The 15,005-nt window shown below is 38.8% G+C and overlaps 1 protein-coding gene across 1 annotated transcript in view; it reads right to left on the bottom strand.

Moving 5' to 3' along the window:
* Nucleotides 1-646: 646 nt before the first annotated feature.
* LOC110829159 (neuropeptide CCHamide-1 receptor-like) overlaps nt 647-15,005 on the bottom strand; it is an 82,075-nt gene continuing 67,716 nt past the window's right edge. Inside the window, exon 6 of the mRNA XM_087342962.1 lies at nt 647-1,251. Coding sequence (XP_087199088.1) covers nt 1,140-1,251 — 112 coding nt within the window. The 3' untranslated portion in view covers nt 647-1,139. The remainder of the gene's footprint in view (nt 1,252-15,005) is intronic.

Genomic DNA, 15,005 nt, shown 5'->3' with positions numbered 1-15,005 from the left:
ATCGTAATTGGGTCGTATCGATTTACCACAATAGGATTAAATAGTAATAGAAATTGTAAGCTTATCACCTACTTTCCGAAGCATTAACAATAGCCTAATTTTACAGACTCTTCGCTGTGGATGTCACATATAATCTTTTCCTTTTTGGGCAGAGCTTTAATTGCAAAAATATGACAAAGAGCTCAGATATAATCTGGTCCTTAGAGAAGCTGTGAGCGTATCACAAAAACAAGTGCTCGACTCTTTGCTAGCTCCATTTAAAACATTAATAAATTGTGCTATACGCTATTTATTTACAATAATTTAAATTCTAAATGTGTTATTAGAAAGGATACGACCCATTTAATTGCTATATGTTATACTACGTTTGGAGAAGAATGAGCTTCATTTGTACATACAGTGTAGTATTTGAGTCGTCTATTTTCACAGGATTACAATGCGACAGTTAAATAGTTCAAATGGTAAAAACAGGAAAGGAGCTTAGAATTTTGATTATAAAGCGTTCTGGGGGAAAAAAAATGCTCAAAAGATTAAACAGTCGAATTGCAAAAGTGATGGTTAATTTAATCCCTGACTAAAGTGCTTGTTAAAATTAATTAATGCTAATATAATTTATGTGTTAATACGTATATGCATAATAGGAGACTCACATTTCAAGTTTAGTTTATTTCCTACATCGAAATCAAAACAGAAACGTAACACAGCAAAGCGGTTCTTAAAATAGAACTAGCTCAAATCGAATTTGTTTTATAATTTTTATATAGGTGTGTCATGCCAAATTTAAAAGAAATCGGTCTGGTAGTTTGAGTCCTGTTATTTGAGACCATGAAGACGGACAGGCTAAACGGATGTAGGCAGTACATTTTCATAATCATCTACACAAACGCATTATTTAAAAACATGACGTATGTGCGGGCAGAAAACAATTTACAAAGATAATGTGGATATTATTAAAATCATAAACATCTTGAAATGAATCAGAGCAAAGACTTCAACTTAATTTAAACAAAAATACCAACCATACTGTTGAAAAAATCTGTGATTTTTATCCGAAGTTGGGACAGGTCATTCTATGTAGAACGTAGCCTCACCGAATAGATTTCTCGGTGTCCTACATCCACAGATATTAGTTCCATATTTTACTCATCGATACCACGACATTTAAACATGTCGGTAGTTTTGTCGAAGTCAGCATGTCCGGTGCCAGGACCACTGGAACATAACCGATTAACAGACATCCTTCCACACGGCCTGGAACAAAAAGCAAAGTCATTAGCACAGACATAAGTGTGTTAAGTGTTAACCTTATCGCAGGGACCTTTTTAATGATGAGATTTCAGGTTCTCCACGGAGCCGAGTATGAATATGGCCGTCTTCTCGGATGCCGCGACGTATGATACATCAAGGACCTCTAAAACGTTGGTAAATTTCTACCAGACTACACGGCGCTATAACCCAGAAAACAGTCATCAAGAAATCATGTTTAGGAAGTTGTTGGCAGGGGCTACTGTGTCGGAGGTCAAAGTTCACTGACATCAGATAACTCTGACGTCAATGGCAAATATCAAATTATAGTTAACGATCCAGAATTGTAACACTATGCATATATTTTGTAACGTATTAACACGTGACTGTGTGATCATTTTTATAGCAACTTTCATAAGTATGATAGCAATTCCTTTATTTTTTTTCTGAATAACACTAACAAAGTTGGCTGTCAAATGACTGGTCGCCCACCTTCCTACGCGTTTCCGTTCATTCGCTATTTCGATTACCGGAAAAATGGTTACACTGTTAGATACAGAGACTGTACCTGCCACTGTGCTCCTGGATTTTGTCCTTTGTAGACCTTTATATTTCTAAATGACTGTGACAGTGTATTATGCGGATGATGAATGCCACAGTATGTTTACTGTAACATGAAATGTTTCGCTGACGGAATTACCTTTGCAGTGAACACAGTAAAAATAAAAAGCCGACTGCAGTTACGGTTCGATCAAAGGTGCGTGTGGCCTTGGACCACAGGAGTCACGGGTTAGAATCCAGCTTGAGGAACACATCACATCCGTGTTATCCTGTATTACATTGTCTTATATAGGTAGATGTTCTACGATGGGTAAATCCTCCGTCCAAGGCGTCGTAACAAATACCTAAGGATTTACAGCTTCAACATTATTTTTGAATATATATTAAGTATATATTAAATCTTGTCCGTCTAATCACAATAATTCTTATTAAATATTAAAATATTACAATAATTAACATTTAAAATATTTAAAATATTAAATGATGTTCTTTATCAAAATATTCGATTTTACATTAGACCATCATTTTTCATGTTTCACGACATGTTTCAGTTCCTAATTGTAATATTTTAATATTTAATAAGAATTATTGTGATTAGACGGACAAGATTTAATATATACTTATTATATCACAATATGACGCAACTTTACCATCTTATTATTTTTGAACTGTAACTTACATATCCTTTATAAGTCATTATTAATTGTCGTATCATTCTACGTTTGTTTTGGGCGTTTTTAAATGAAAAACAAAATAATTAACAGAATTTGAAAGATTTGATTTTGGCATATGTAATCTACTTTATGGTAAGATTTGACTTTTCACGGCGGTGATTGCAGAGATGGCTGTCTTCTGCGTGTAGTCTGGTAGAAATTCCAGGGGACCTTGCCCCCTCTCACCAGGACGATGAATGATGGAGGCAGCATGGACTTCTAAAATGTTGGTAAACTTGTACCAGACTACACGGCGCTGCATCCCAGAAGACAGTCATCTATTTTATCGCGTTATTCCGCTAATCAAAACTTGACCGCGGCCGAGATTCGAAACTAGCGCCTCCCAGATCACTACTTTTGGATTCACTATCGTAAATTCACCAGATTCTTACGCTCTCTTCAGGTTACTACACGCAGTAAAAAATGCGAATTGGTGAATATTTATAGCCACAGCCACTTATAGGACACGGTGGTCGATTCCGGAACATTTAAAAACGTGTTTCAATGCAGCCTGACGGTTTGGTTAGGAATGTTACATATTCTTCACTACAATATTGTCGCTATGGGCGGACGTGTGAAGAAAACAACTTTCAGCCCGGAGGAGAGTGCTGCGCGGGTAGCCTGAGTCATTTGTCTTCGGCGTTTGACAGCCGATGCTCAACGATCCTGACACCAAGATTTATGACGTGCCCACAGCCGGGGCAAGCTACATCGGGTTGGTGTAATGCTGTTTGCATACAGTGCCGGTAATGTCTCACAGCTGTGAAACACGGGCCACCTGTGTGATTGTCTGATTATTATCACTGGAATAAAGTTTTCTGAGTCGTTTGCTGGATTGCTCTGTGGATCGTTTGCTTAATAAATTGAAGAAGCTACATTGAAAATAAACAGGACTTTGCGAACGTTTGCCTCCATAATCAGGTGATGATGGAGGCAGCAAGGACCTCTGAAACGTTGGTAAACTTCTGCCGGACTACACGGAGGTACAACCCAGAAGACAGCCATCTTCTTAATCACCGCCGTGAGAACCTGAAATCTTACTTGACAAATAATGTGTCTTAATAATAAAAGCATGAGTTACAGCTGAAGTTAATCTGCTAGCTTACGACAGGAGCCAACTGCTGTTTCTGTGATAACGATTATGAACATTTTGGGGCCATAATAACTAATACTCAGTTCGCTAAACTTCTGAAGGGGTGAGACATTACAGCACATTTTAACTGTAACACTTGAGTCGTTACATAAATACGCATAAACTATTTCCTTGAACAGAATTAAACACCTGATATCCATAATGGTGAAGTGCTGTGTTTTCTTTGTAGTACAGAATTTTGAAATGTTATTTAATACAGCTTTAACTTCAAAGGTTCTGAAGCATTTTGTAAATTCTTCGAGCCACAGACTAATTCGTGTTATAGCTTCCTCGGCTTTTGAAGTTATCTAAATCTTATTCAGTGTATGGGATCCCATAGAAGAATGATCAGGATAATAGACATCGAGAATAGTTCGACTGTCGATCAGAATGTGTAGGTGTCACGTATCGAGATGTTTCTAGACCGTGCGGTCACCGGGATTGGAATAATTTACACACATTTCATTCTTTGGGTCGCCCTGTGCCCGGGAGCCATGTGTTGGGTATATCTGTGTGGATTTAAAGTAACTATTGATTTGTAGACGCGGTTCTGGGACCGGCTGGACGAACTCCCTGCTACGGGCCGATTCAACTGATTAAGCAACACAGCGTCATTACGGAATGAAATTAATTGTGGTACATGCTCAACTTCTGGCTTCGTAAATAAATCACTACGTGTTAACAAACATGTGAATGATGCACTGTGAAATATGGCCACACTGCGCTGTCTACTTTCCGAACGTGTGGAGTTTTAACAGAAACAATAACAAATGCGAGTGAAAATAAGTTTGATGATGTCAGTGCTATGATATGAAAATTGAAGCCTGATTGGTTGTTTCAAGAGGAAAATAAAAATCTGTGCTTAGAGAACAAATAATAATTCAATGAAATGCTTAATTTTTACGTTGGTGCCAATTACATAATCAAACAAATACAAGAAAATAAAACAATACAAACGTAAAAGGATGGTAATTATGGGTTTTAACAAAAAAAGTCTGTAATAAGGGCCTTGATTCTGTAATAGCCGACCGTTTGGAAACAACACTCAGCTTCCGGGGGTAGATTGTAATAGTTATAGAAATAAAATAATAGTAATATAATTATAATAATAATAAAATATGTAAGAAGGAGTTAGACAGGTTCCCCATGGTAACGAAAATCTTGTTGTTTATTCACTACACTAAACAGAATCGAACTTTGGCACGTTTCTTGCATTCGGTCTTATTTCCACAATTCAACTTCGCATTGAATTCTACCAGGGTCTGCACTAAATTTAAGACAATTCCGATACTATCGATTACAAAGACGGGCAGGGGTCGAGTGAGCAGAGGGTCGAGACACTCAAATCGGATTTAGAGGCGCACATTCCGATCTGCAGACATCCAAACTGAAATTCGTAGAGGATGCAGCTGAGAAAGACAACTAGTGACAGACAGTTCGTGAAGGTGACATAGTCAGCAGGCCAGCTAGCTTATCAGCTGTCTTCAGATTCTTCAGACTGAAAGCTTGCTAGAACAACCCTCTAGGGCGTGAGTTCTCAACCTTTCAAGAACCTGCAGCCAACATTCGTCCTTTCTTCTTTACTTGGGGAACGCCCGATTACAAATAAGGAATGTAGGATTTGGGGTTTTCACGGCAGTGAGTTTGAATATGGCTGTCTTCTGCCCTGATGAAGGAGGGACCAAGGACCTCTGAAACGTAAGTAAACTTCTGCCAGACTATACGGCGCAACAGCCCAGAACACAGACATCTTCAATACACATTCCCATCTCAGAAGTTATCACTCCTAATGGTTTAGAATTCAAATACACGGTGTTCTTCCCAGCAACATGCTGTTCATACCGAGTTTAATGAAAATCTGTCATTTGGATAAAAGGTACAGAGGCATAATGGTATCATACTCCTATACTGGCACAGAAAATATCGATTTTTTTTGTAACAAAATTTACGCTGCTAACATTTTAAATTGTTAGCATAATAAATAAATTACGTGCAGTAATTTGAATAGACCTTCTGATGGTCACATAGAAACCGAAACATGTCGACGAAACAAGCGGCGGTACATCACGAAAATATTATAAGTAATAAATTAAAAGTACACTAAAAAGCTTTTCTGCATCTGCAGAAGTTCCTATTTTCGTTTGGATCATTTCTAGACCCACGATAAATGGAAATACACGTAAGGCCCATGACATGTCGCTGGCGATTGTAAACTGTACGTGTTTAAGTTAGGCTAACGCAAGACCTAATTAATATTATGCAAATTAACAGGCAGGCAGCTCGAGTTTCACACTTACTAGCATGCATTTACCCAAACAGAACGCACGCAAATTAGTCTTTATCTGTTTCATGTTACAGAACACAATTTGGCCTGAATTCAAAGCCACATTCAACTCCAGCTCCCTGTACTAAAATTTAGGGTACACGGACCTAGTTTACTCACATCAAGAGCTCTGAATTTCACTCGGTAGTGACAAGAGTAATTACAAATGACAGGAATAATGAATTTGGAAGGATCGAGAGAAAAAAAAGCTGGTGGCCTAACCAAGAACTGTGCTTCGTGTTAAATCGAGAGACGCCTGAGTCCGCTGCAGCCTTAGATATAACACCGGAAGTGCTTATGCTCCTCGCCCGAATTAATATAATTATTTAGATTACTTGACATGGAAATTAAGAGCAGATTAAATTCTGAGAATTCTTCCCATCATGTCGTTAAGAATCTTCTGTCTTCCCATTTGATGTCTAAAAACGTAAATATTTTAATATATGAATACAGACTAATAATAATTCTATCTGTAGTTTTGTATGGGTGTGAAGCTTGGTATCTTGAATTAAGGGATGAATGCCGATTGAGAGAGTTTAAGAGCAGGGTAGCGAGGAAAATATTTGGAACCAAGAGGGACGAAGTGGCAGGATCCTGGAGAAAGTAGCATAATTAATAGTTCAGTAATTTGTATTTTTCGCACAAATATTATGATTATCACAGCAAGTAGGACGAGATGTGCAAAGCATGTAGCGCGCATGGGGGCAATGGATAATGAGTAAGAAATTTTAGTTGGAAATCCTGAAGAAAAGAGATTCTTCGGAAGACCTAGGCGAAGATGGGAGGAAAAATTGTAGGGAAATAAGCAACTTATGGTTCAATAAATGGCGGGAATTTAGCTTAGCGTGATGTTAGCTTCATAAGTACTACTCCATCGATTTAGTTGCCTGTTGGTTGATTTAAATCGACTATAATTAATATCGTGTTTTACATACCTTTAATAGAATCATTAAAATTATGTTTTGATCGTTACGACAAAAGCGCTTCTCACATGTATGAGTCCTTTGCAAAAATGGGCATAAACACATGAGGACGTTTCATATAGAAATTGCTGAATGGGATTTGCTGGAATGCGGTGCCCTGTGGTCTGAAATAACGTCGTCGGGTAAATTTAATTTATAATGAGGCATTACCGTTGTGTATCTAATAAATGGCACAAATCACCATCTCTACGAAAAACGCGCAGACGATGAATTACGTATTATTTAATTTAATTATTCTCCTTACTGGCTCAGCACGTGTCACATTTGATACTAACGGGGCATGGCATTGGGTGGATAATCGTGGTAGAAATTAAAAAGAGAAGAAAGAAATAAGAAGTAAAAGAGAAAAAAATGTTCTAATACATTCCACAAAATATCAACCAGTACATGCACGCGATGGTTGTGATCAAATTCCGAACACGTCAGACATTGAAATCTAATAGACGAAAAACTAAAAAAGAAGGTCCCGGACACGCTCATTGGTCTTCCGCTGCACTTGAACAATCACGTACATTAAACTGAGTTATGCTTCAGTTCTGTTCCTTTCACCTCGCAACGCTTTGTGGCTGTGACCAAACCGGAATACGTGAAACATTTCCACAGACATCGCCAGACTTTGCAGACATGGGCGATGCATGACCCCGCTGGGTCGGAGAGCACACAGCCAAGTTCTTGACGACGCAACTCGACAGATAGGAATCACTGACGTTCATTTGTGTAGGAGATACTTTTATAAAATGGAACTAGTTTGGTATTCAATAGATTTGTTGGGTCGTACATCCTTTAAAACGTAGTTCAGCATCAAATACGATGACATAAACTATGAATTGGAAGGAATGAAGCAGCAAGCAAGCGGCCCTGGCCTATTTAAAGATTCTATTGCCTCCTAAATCAATGCCAGATAAGGTCATACAATTTTATAAACGTGTTTTCTTCTCGTGTTTAAAACGTTGGAAGCGTACGGTTATTAAAATTACATTTTAAATTTGTTAGAATGTAATAATTTATTTATAATTTTCATGTTTACATTTAAAATTACTCTAAATTTTAAAATCCAACACAACTGTCCGTCCGTGATTTGATCATCCGAATAACATTTCATTAAGAGTAGAAATTACGAAGTTCATTATTCACCTTCTTCCAGTCTCCTGGTACTTCATCCCACCTAGGTCCAAATTTCCCCTCAGCACCCTGTTCTTAAACACCCTCAATGTTTATTCTTCCCTTGACGTAAAAGATCTCGTTTCACTCCCATACAAAACAACAGGTAAATTATACATTCTTTAGGTATCAGATGGGAAGATAAAATATTCTGTACATCATGACAGCAAATGAAGATTCAGAAATGCAAAGAACGCCTTTGGATATCATGTACATTTCAATTTGGTTTACTACATTTTTCAGATCTTGTATTGATCCATAAGGTACCACATAATTCTCTTGAAAGTTAGAGACATATTTGAAGACCCCATGTGCTCAATGCTTACTATTCGACATGGGATAAACATTTAATAAGTACTGATAACAGCATAAAACTAACAATACAATTTTTAAATATTTCTATGACAAGAGAAAAGTGGAAAAGTAATGGAAAATTACAGATCGGAGCTCACTCCAACTCTACAGCTGCAAGGGTTGACACAGAAGAGCTGGTTGGCGTCGAGGCTGGTGTGCGTACTCAGGGCGGCACGTTTACCCTCAGCCAATCGAAACTTTGTTCCAAGATATGAAGTTTTCATACTTGTATGAATTACATAATGAGGAACCTTATAACGTGCGTTCTTCATCTAACATTGTTAGTTTGATTAAACCACGAAAGTACGAGAGAGCGGAAATGCGAAAACGCTTTCACACACAACGCCTGAGGAGAATATATGAAGTTAGGGGAGATGACCCGACCAAAAGACGCAGGAAATTGCATAATTTGCAATTCACAATTTATGTTCTTCGTCTCATTCTACGAGAAACAGTAAAACAAAGAAGTTAACAACAGGGATTTGAGGTTTTCACGGCAGTCGTCTGGGTTGTTGCGCCGTGTAATCATGGAGACAGTAAGGAACTCTGAAACGTCGGCAAACTTCTACCAGACTACACGGTGCCAAAACCCAGAGGACAGCCATCTTCGTGTTTACATGAGATCGCGCACACAAGAAACACCTGTAAAGTTTTTATATGCAAACCTCATACCTAATAAAGAAAAGTATGGAGAAAATTACACACTGCATAACATCAGACACTGTACATCTATGTTCAATAAAGTACAAATGCGCAATTAAACTATTTACATAGAAATCAGTATGTTCAGTTGAGCGTAATAACTGTAATTGTCTGTAATGGCTAGGCAGTTTATATATAAAAAAGTTCGCAAATATTGATGGGAGAGAAACATAAGACGATATTTGTAATTTTCCTCAATACTTCGGCTTCGATTTATCTGGCGCAGGAAAGCCGCTAGTAGGGGGGGGCTTTTGTTAACACGTTAATGGACATCTGGATCCATAACAGACAGGAATATCTCAATCAGCTGCTCAAGAAGGACTTTGCTTCGTGTAGTGAGTCAGTTAGTTAATCAGTCAGTTAATTAGATGTTCACAGACAGATTCCAGAAATACGCCAAGACAATTTCCTCTTCAAATCTCCTAATTTACTTTTAATCATCTCCCTCATATTCCATAACACACGACGTACACAGTTGATAGTCTATGGCCTCATACGTATTAATTATGTCGTTAATTAATTAGGATGGTTCACCCTCACAATCACTTGAAGGATTTCGATTAAATTTATCATATACTTCTATGTTATAAGTTTGTAGAACGAATTGAAATGTGAACAAAACTGTTTCCTCCTTACTCCTACCTAAGAAAGAGGCTGCGTGGACCATAACCGTCCTGGACTACATAAAAAAAGACAGTACGCTTTTACCGAAAATAGAATTCAGATTTCACACATAGTTCTCTGAAACTATGGACAAACGCGACACGTGGTCACCCCTGTCACACTCCGACATGATCGATATGACCGCGGAATACACATTGTTGTTGATTCATTAATCATCCCCTCCCCACACCCCGGGGTCACCCCTCCCCCTCATGCTAGAGACGCGTCAGGTGCGCGTGGATTTTCTCGTCTCCTTTCAATGCGTTGCTGGTTCCAAATTAGCGTTTCAGTGTTTTGTGCTCCGTCTGATGTGGATTAAGATGAATGGTACAGGCCTTTGTTTACGGACGCCCTTTTTAATGAGTGATAACAGTAATGAGATGGCATTAATCGAGCTGAAGTAAAATTTGTTCAGAAACACATTTTGAAGCGAAGCTGTTTCTAAGATGCTGTAACGTAATTCATAATCTTCACACTACGAACTCCGGGGTACATGAAATGTTAGGACACACTGTAGTTACCCTGGTGGTAAATAAATACCATGTTACGAAAAACATAAACGTTCGTCGTTGTATTCAGAAGTCCTACAACTGGGGATTCATCCTAAAGATGGAGGCAGTAAGTACCTCTAAAATATTTGTAAAAGACTATATATCGCAACATCCCAAAAGATATTCATCTTCACATTCCCCGCCATGAGAACCTGAAATCTCACCAAGAATCCTTTCTGGACAAATATCTGAAAATGTTTATGCTCGTACAGATTAGTATCTTATGGTGTACTTCATTTCTGTGGAGAGATTTTAAGCATAAATCAAAATATTATATTAGTAAAAGGATTCTGTTGATCCGTTTACAATAAATACCTTAAAATAAATTTTTCCACCCCCCCCCCCAACAAAAAACAGCTCGTATCCTTTCCTTTTTAATATTGTAATGTCTGAGACGAATTTGTCATAAAAATGGTTAAACAGTCACTGTCCCTTCTCGATCCCTGTCCATTTGAGCAAGTCAGCCTATCCTGCACATTAGGACGATATTAATGACAAACATTTTCTCAATATGAATTATTCTTACACATGCCGGACATTCTCTTATTGATGAAGCTGCATTACCATGGCCACAGGCTCTTTCGCCGCAGATCGGACATTGATCTGACACTGCCCGGCAAAGTGCACTTCGTGACGCGTTTGTCAACTGCGATTTCAGATTTCTTTTCTTTTTGGTACCATCGGGTCGGAGCCGACCCCTGGTGACATTATGAACAAGTTCATATGTTTCCTCGGCAAATGATCCAGAAGTGGTTTGCCGTTGCCTTCTTCTGTGTGTAAATGATGATGAAAATGGAGTAATTATTATGATGCCACGGAGAAACCGGGGAAGCCCCGGAGGAAAACTGCGTGATACCTGGACCACGGCCTTGCCCAACACAAGTTATAAATCCGGAAACCACCGGGAATCGAACCCAGCGTTCTGACCGCTAGACCACCGTTGCGGTCATCAGAACATTAGGTCATGACTTTTCGGATTTATCGACAGGGAAACCAGCGGAGGGTCGTAAAAATATATAGATTGTAATTCGTACAGTTAAAACGTAATTTCTTCAAGTATCTAACCTCCTCTCACCAGCCTCTATATTTTGTGTGTCCAGCAGTAGCCTACAATAAAATAACCCAAAACATCCATACCCCATTCAATACAGTACGTATTTTATTGCATGATTTTTCGTACTACTAAAAAAGGCTCCCTGAAATTCAACTGCAAATAATTTCTTAATAATTTCGAACCTTTACATATATATCAGAAGTGCGTCTGAAAGCTGCCTGATGGTAGCAGCACTTGTGAACTATAACATTCTGCCATGCAGAGTCAATACTGAGAACTTGCGTCAGACATGCATAAGACACAGATTCATTAACGGTGCCTATCGTGAAAAAATTACTTGATCCGCGTCATAGCTCAGGTGGTTAGTCGCCATCTTCTCGCCGTTCAGGCCCAGATTCGTGAACAGACCTGTCCATGCGGGATTTGTGGTGGACCAAGTGGAAATGAGATAGATTTTTCTCAGAGTCCTTCGGTTTTCCGCTGTCAATACCATTCAACCGCTGCTCCGTATTCACTCGTTTACCATCTGAGGGATGGACAAAGGGTCTGTTAGCTGCCATTCTAGCCCCATCGAAAACAATATCAAAAATATACAGATCTTCCAACGGATGATTTTAATCTAGACCTTAATGATGATCGTTCTAGGGTCATTAAGGTTTGATCCTTTTACTCTCAAGATGGTCTTCGTCCCTCCATCGTCGTGGTTGTCGTTATAAAGATTCAACGTCCGTTCAATCAGTAATAACGCAAACTTTCAGGGCGGTATCTTTAATTTTTTTACAAATCAACTTCGTCGATTTTGTTGGGAACCTTGTATTTCTTCAGCCAGTCAATCTTTATCTAGTATCTTTTGTTTTTGATGGTTTGATCTGATGGAATGAATGAATTCGTTGATAACTTTCAATTATTTTTACAGTCTTCTAAAACCTATATTAGAATACCCGAAGGATCCCAGTTTTCATTTGATACTCGTGAATAATTCAATATTCGTTGGGCACTTCGTGTAAGTGGCAGTCATTCCCCTACCCTTTTAGGGCCAGTCCAATGACTGTTTGCGATCTTTCTACCCGTCAAGTTCCGAGACTTCTCTTGTTTTATCGACCTGTCGTTTAAAATAATATTACCCTTACTAATCCAATTATAATTTAAAACACATAATTATCAAAGAAGTTATAAATAAATAGAAGTCACTCGACTGTACAAGTTTATCACTATTTTTATAAACACATTTTCCCGGATGAATTTTCCTTTCCGGCAAAGCCAGACTTTGATACCTATTTGCGTAACTTCAATTGAGTTTCAGTAAAGACTTTATGTTCCAAAAGATCTGCTAATAGTGTTGCATACTGGCCGGAAATTATTAACTTATATGAAACAGACCAGTCTGCAAACTAATTAAATTATCCCCGCCAAATAAGCCGTTGGGATTCCCTTTAACGTATTTACTCCTTGCAGAGGAGATTTGTACTAATGACTACAGTAAATTTCTCTGACACGAATGCATATGCAACACTGTACACAACAGCAGAATTTTAGCTTTGTAATGTTGGATTCACGTATAATTAATTCCATGGTACAAATTTTATCAGTAGAACCAGAGGCTGAACAGTTGAAGGATGTGCTATGATGCAAATCCATTTAACCTCACTTCCTGTAAGGCCCGACCACAAATTTGCAGCAACACACATTTTAACACCGGCAAAACACAATCACACACAAATACAGCAGGGACACGCCGCGATTTAAATGAATAATTTACATTTATGAGCCCTGAAAATGGAGACAGTATGTTTCTCCGAAACGTTGGTATGTACCTACAAGTCCACAAGGCGTCACAATCCAGACATCGACGCCTTCAAGCTCTGAGAACCTCAGACCTCACATACGTAACTGAAACAACTGATAGATCAACTCCATTTCCGAGATGTAATGGTTCTAGAACCCCGGTTTCGGAACTCTTGCATCAGGGGTTGTTGTGGCCTTGGTTTACGACGCGAGTTATTTAGTACAGTGCTGTACCTCCACAGCCTCCCTCGCAGATGCTAGCCTTGAACCAACTCAAAAAGAGAGAAGATCATTGTTGGTCATGCTTGCTGGACTAGACCACGCCTCCATTCCTCTGCAATATGGTTACCGTATCTCTCAGATTCATCATTATATATAACCTACACGTCCCAGAGACTGTACCATGACGCAGCCTGACGATCCCACTGGTCAGGTGTGATCATCTGTTCACTCCTGTAGTTTGACGAAGTTCGTATCAGACAAGCGGGAAATCGTAAACTTACGTCATCCAGAACCCACAATTAAATTACAAAAAAATTTCTCAGTAAAAATCAGTCGTATGAAAATATACAAAGACAAAATAAGTGTACCGCACTCATGCACATTACTGTTATAAGAAACATGTGTTATTTAGACTACACTGAATAAGATAAAGACGTAATCTGAAGCTTTCACGATGACTAATAAGAATAATGAATTCTTCTCGGGCTACGAGCCGTGCCAGGTGGTTTAAAGGAGAAAACACAAACGTTTCAAGAACTATCTTCGTCCTCGTACTCAGGAAGAGAAGAATTCATTATGAAGACAGAAGTTTACGTGTGGTCGTAAAAAGCATCTCAAAAACGTCAGTAATTTTCTACGAGACTACGCGACACAAAATCACAGAAAATAGAACCTGAGCTGTTTAATTGCGAAAGCCTTATGTATCAAAATCTGTTTCCGGAAAATCCAGATTCTGATTAAACTTGACGCATGCCACTAATATAACACGAGAACAACCATGTGTAAATGTAATTTTCTTTCATTCGATTTAAAATCCACATTACTTAAGAATCTAAATAATATTTACGCAAGGCCGTGGTCTAGGCAACACGGAGTTTTCCTCCGGGGGCTTCCCCGGTTTCTCCGTGGAATCCCATTCACACACAGAAGAAGGCAATGGCAAACCACTTCTGGATCATCTGCCAAGAACGTATATGAACAGGTCCCAGTCCGAGAAAAGGATGGAAGGATCCTGTTCATATGGACCTGTCGTCAGACAGAACACTAAATAATAATAAGATGAGGTGGTCTAGCGGTTAGAACGCTGGCCTTGTAATCCTGGGGTCTCGGGTTCGATTCCCGGCGGTGCCCGAATTTATAACTTGTGTTGGGCAAGGCCGTGGTCTAGGCAACACGGAGTTTTCCTCCGTGGCATCCCAACAATTACTCCATTCACACACAGAAGAAGGCAATGGCAAACCACTTCTGGATCATCTGCCAAGAACGTATATGAACAGGTCCCAATCCGAGAAAAGGATGGAAGGATCCTGTTCATATGGACCTGTCGTCAGACAGAACACTAAAAAAATAAAAAAAAAATAATTATCTCATTATGTACATACTCTAGACAAAAATACAGTCAATAACTGAGCTTCGAGTTCCTTATAGCTGGAAAGATGGTGGGTATAGACCTCTCGTTTGTAATCACATCTTTTCTTCTTTGGTAAGAAGCTACCAAAGTCTCGGAGGAACGTAAGGTCAATTCTTCAACTGAAGATACGTTTACCCGAAATGTC

The sequence above is a fragment of the Zootermopsis nevadensis genome, unplaced genomic scaffold, assembly GCF_977971745.1.
Source record: "Zootermopsis nevadensis isolate Lab colony 2312 unplaced genomic scaffold, Znev_1.0 Znev_ptg000004l, whole genome shotgun sequence".
In the NCBI taxonomy this organism is placed as follows: Eukaryota; Metazoa; Arthropoda; class Insecta; order Blattodea; family Termopsidae; genus Zootermopsis; species Zootermopsis nevadensis.
The sequence above is the reverse complement of the archived record's forward strand: the minus strand, read 5'-3'. Positions and strand labels throughout refer to the sequence as shown.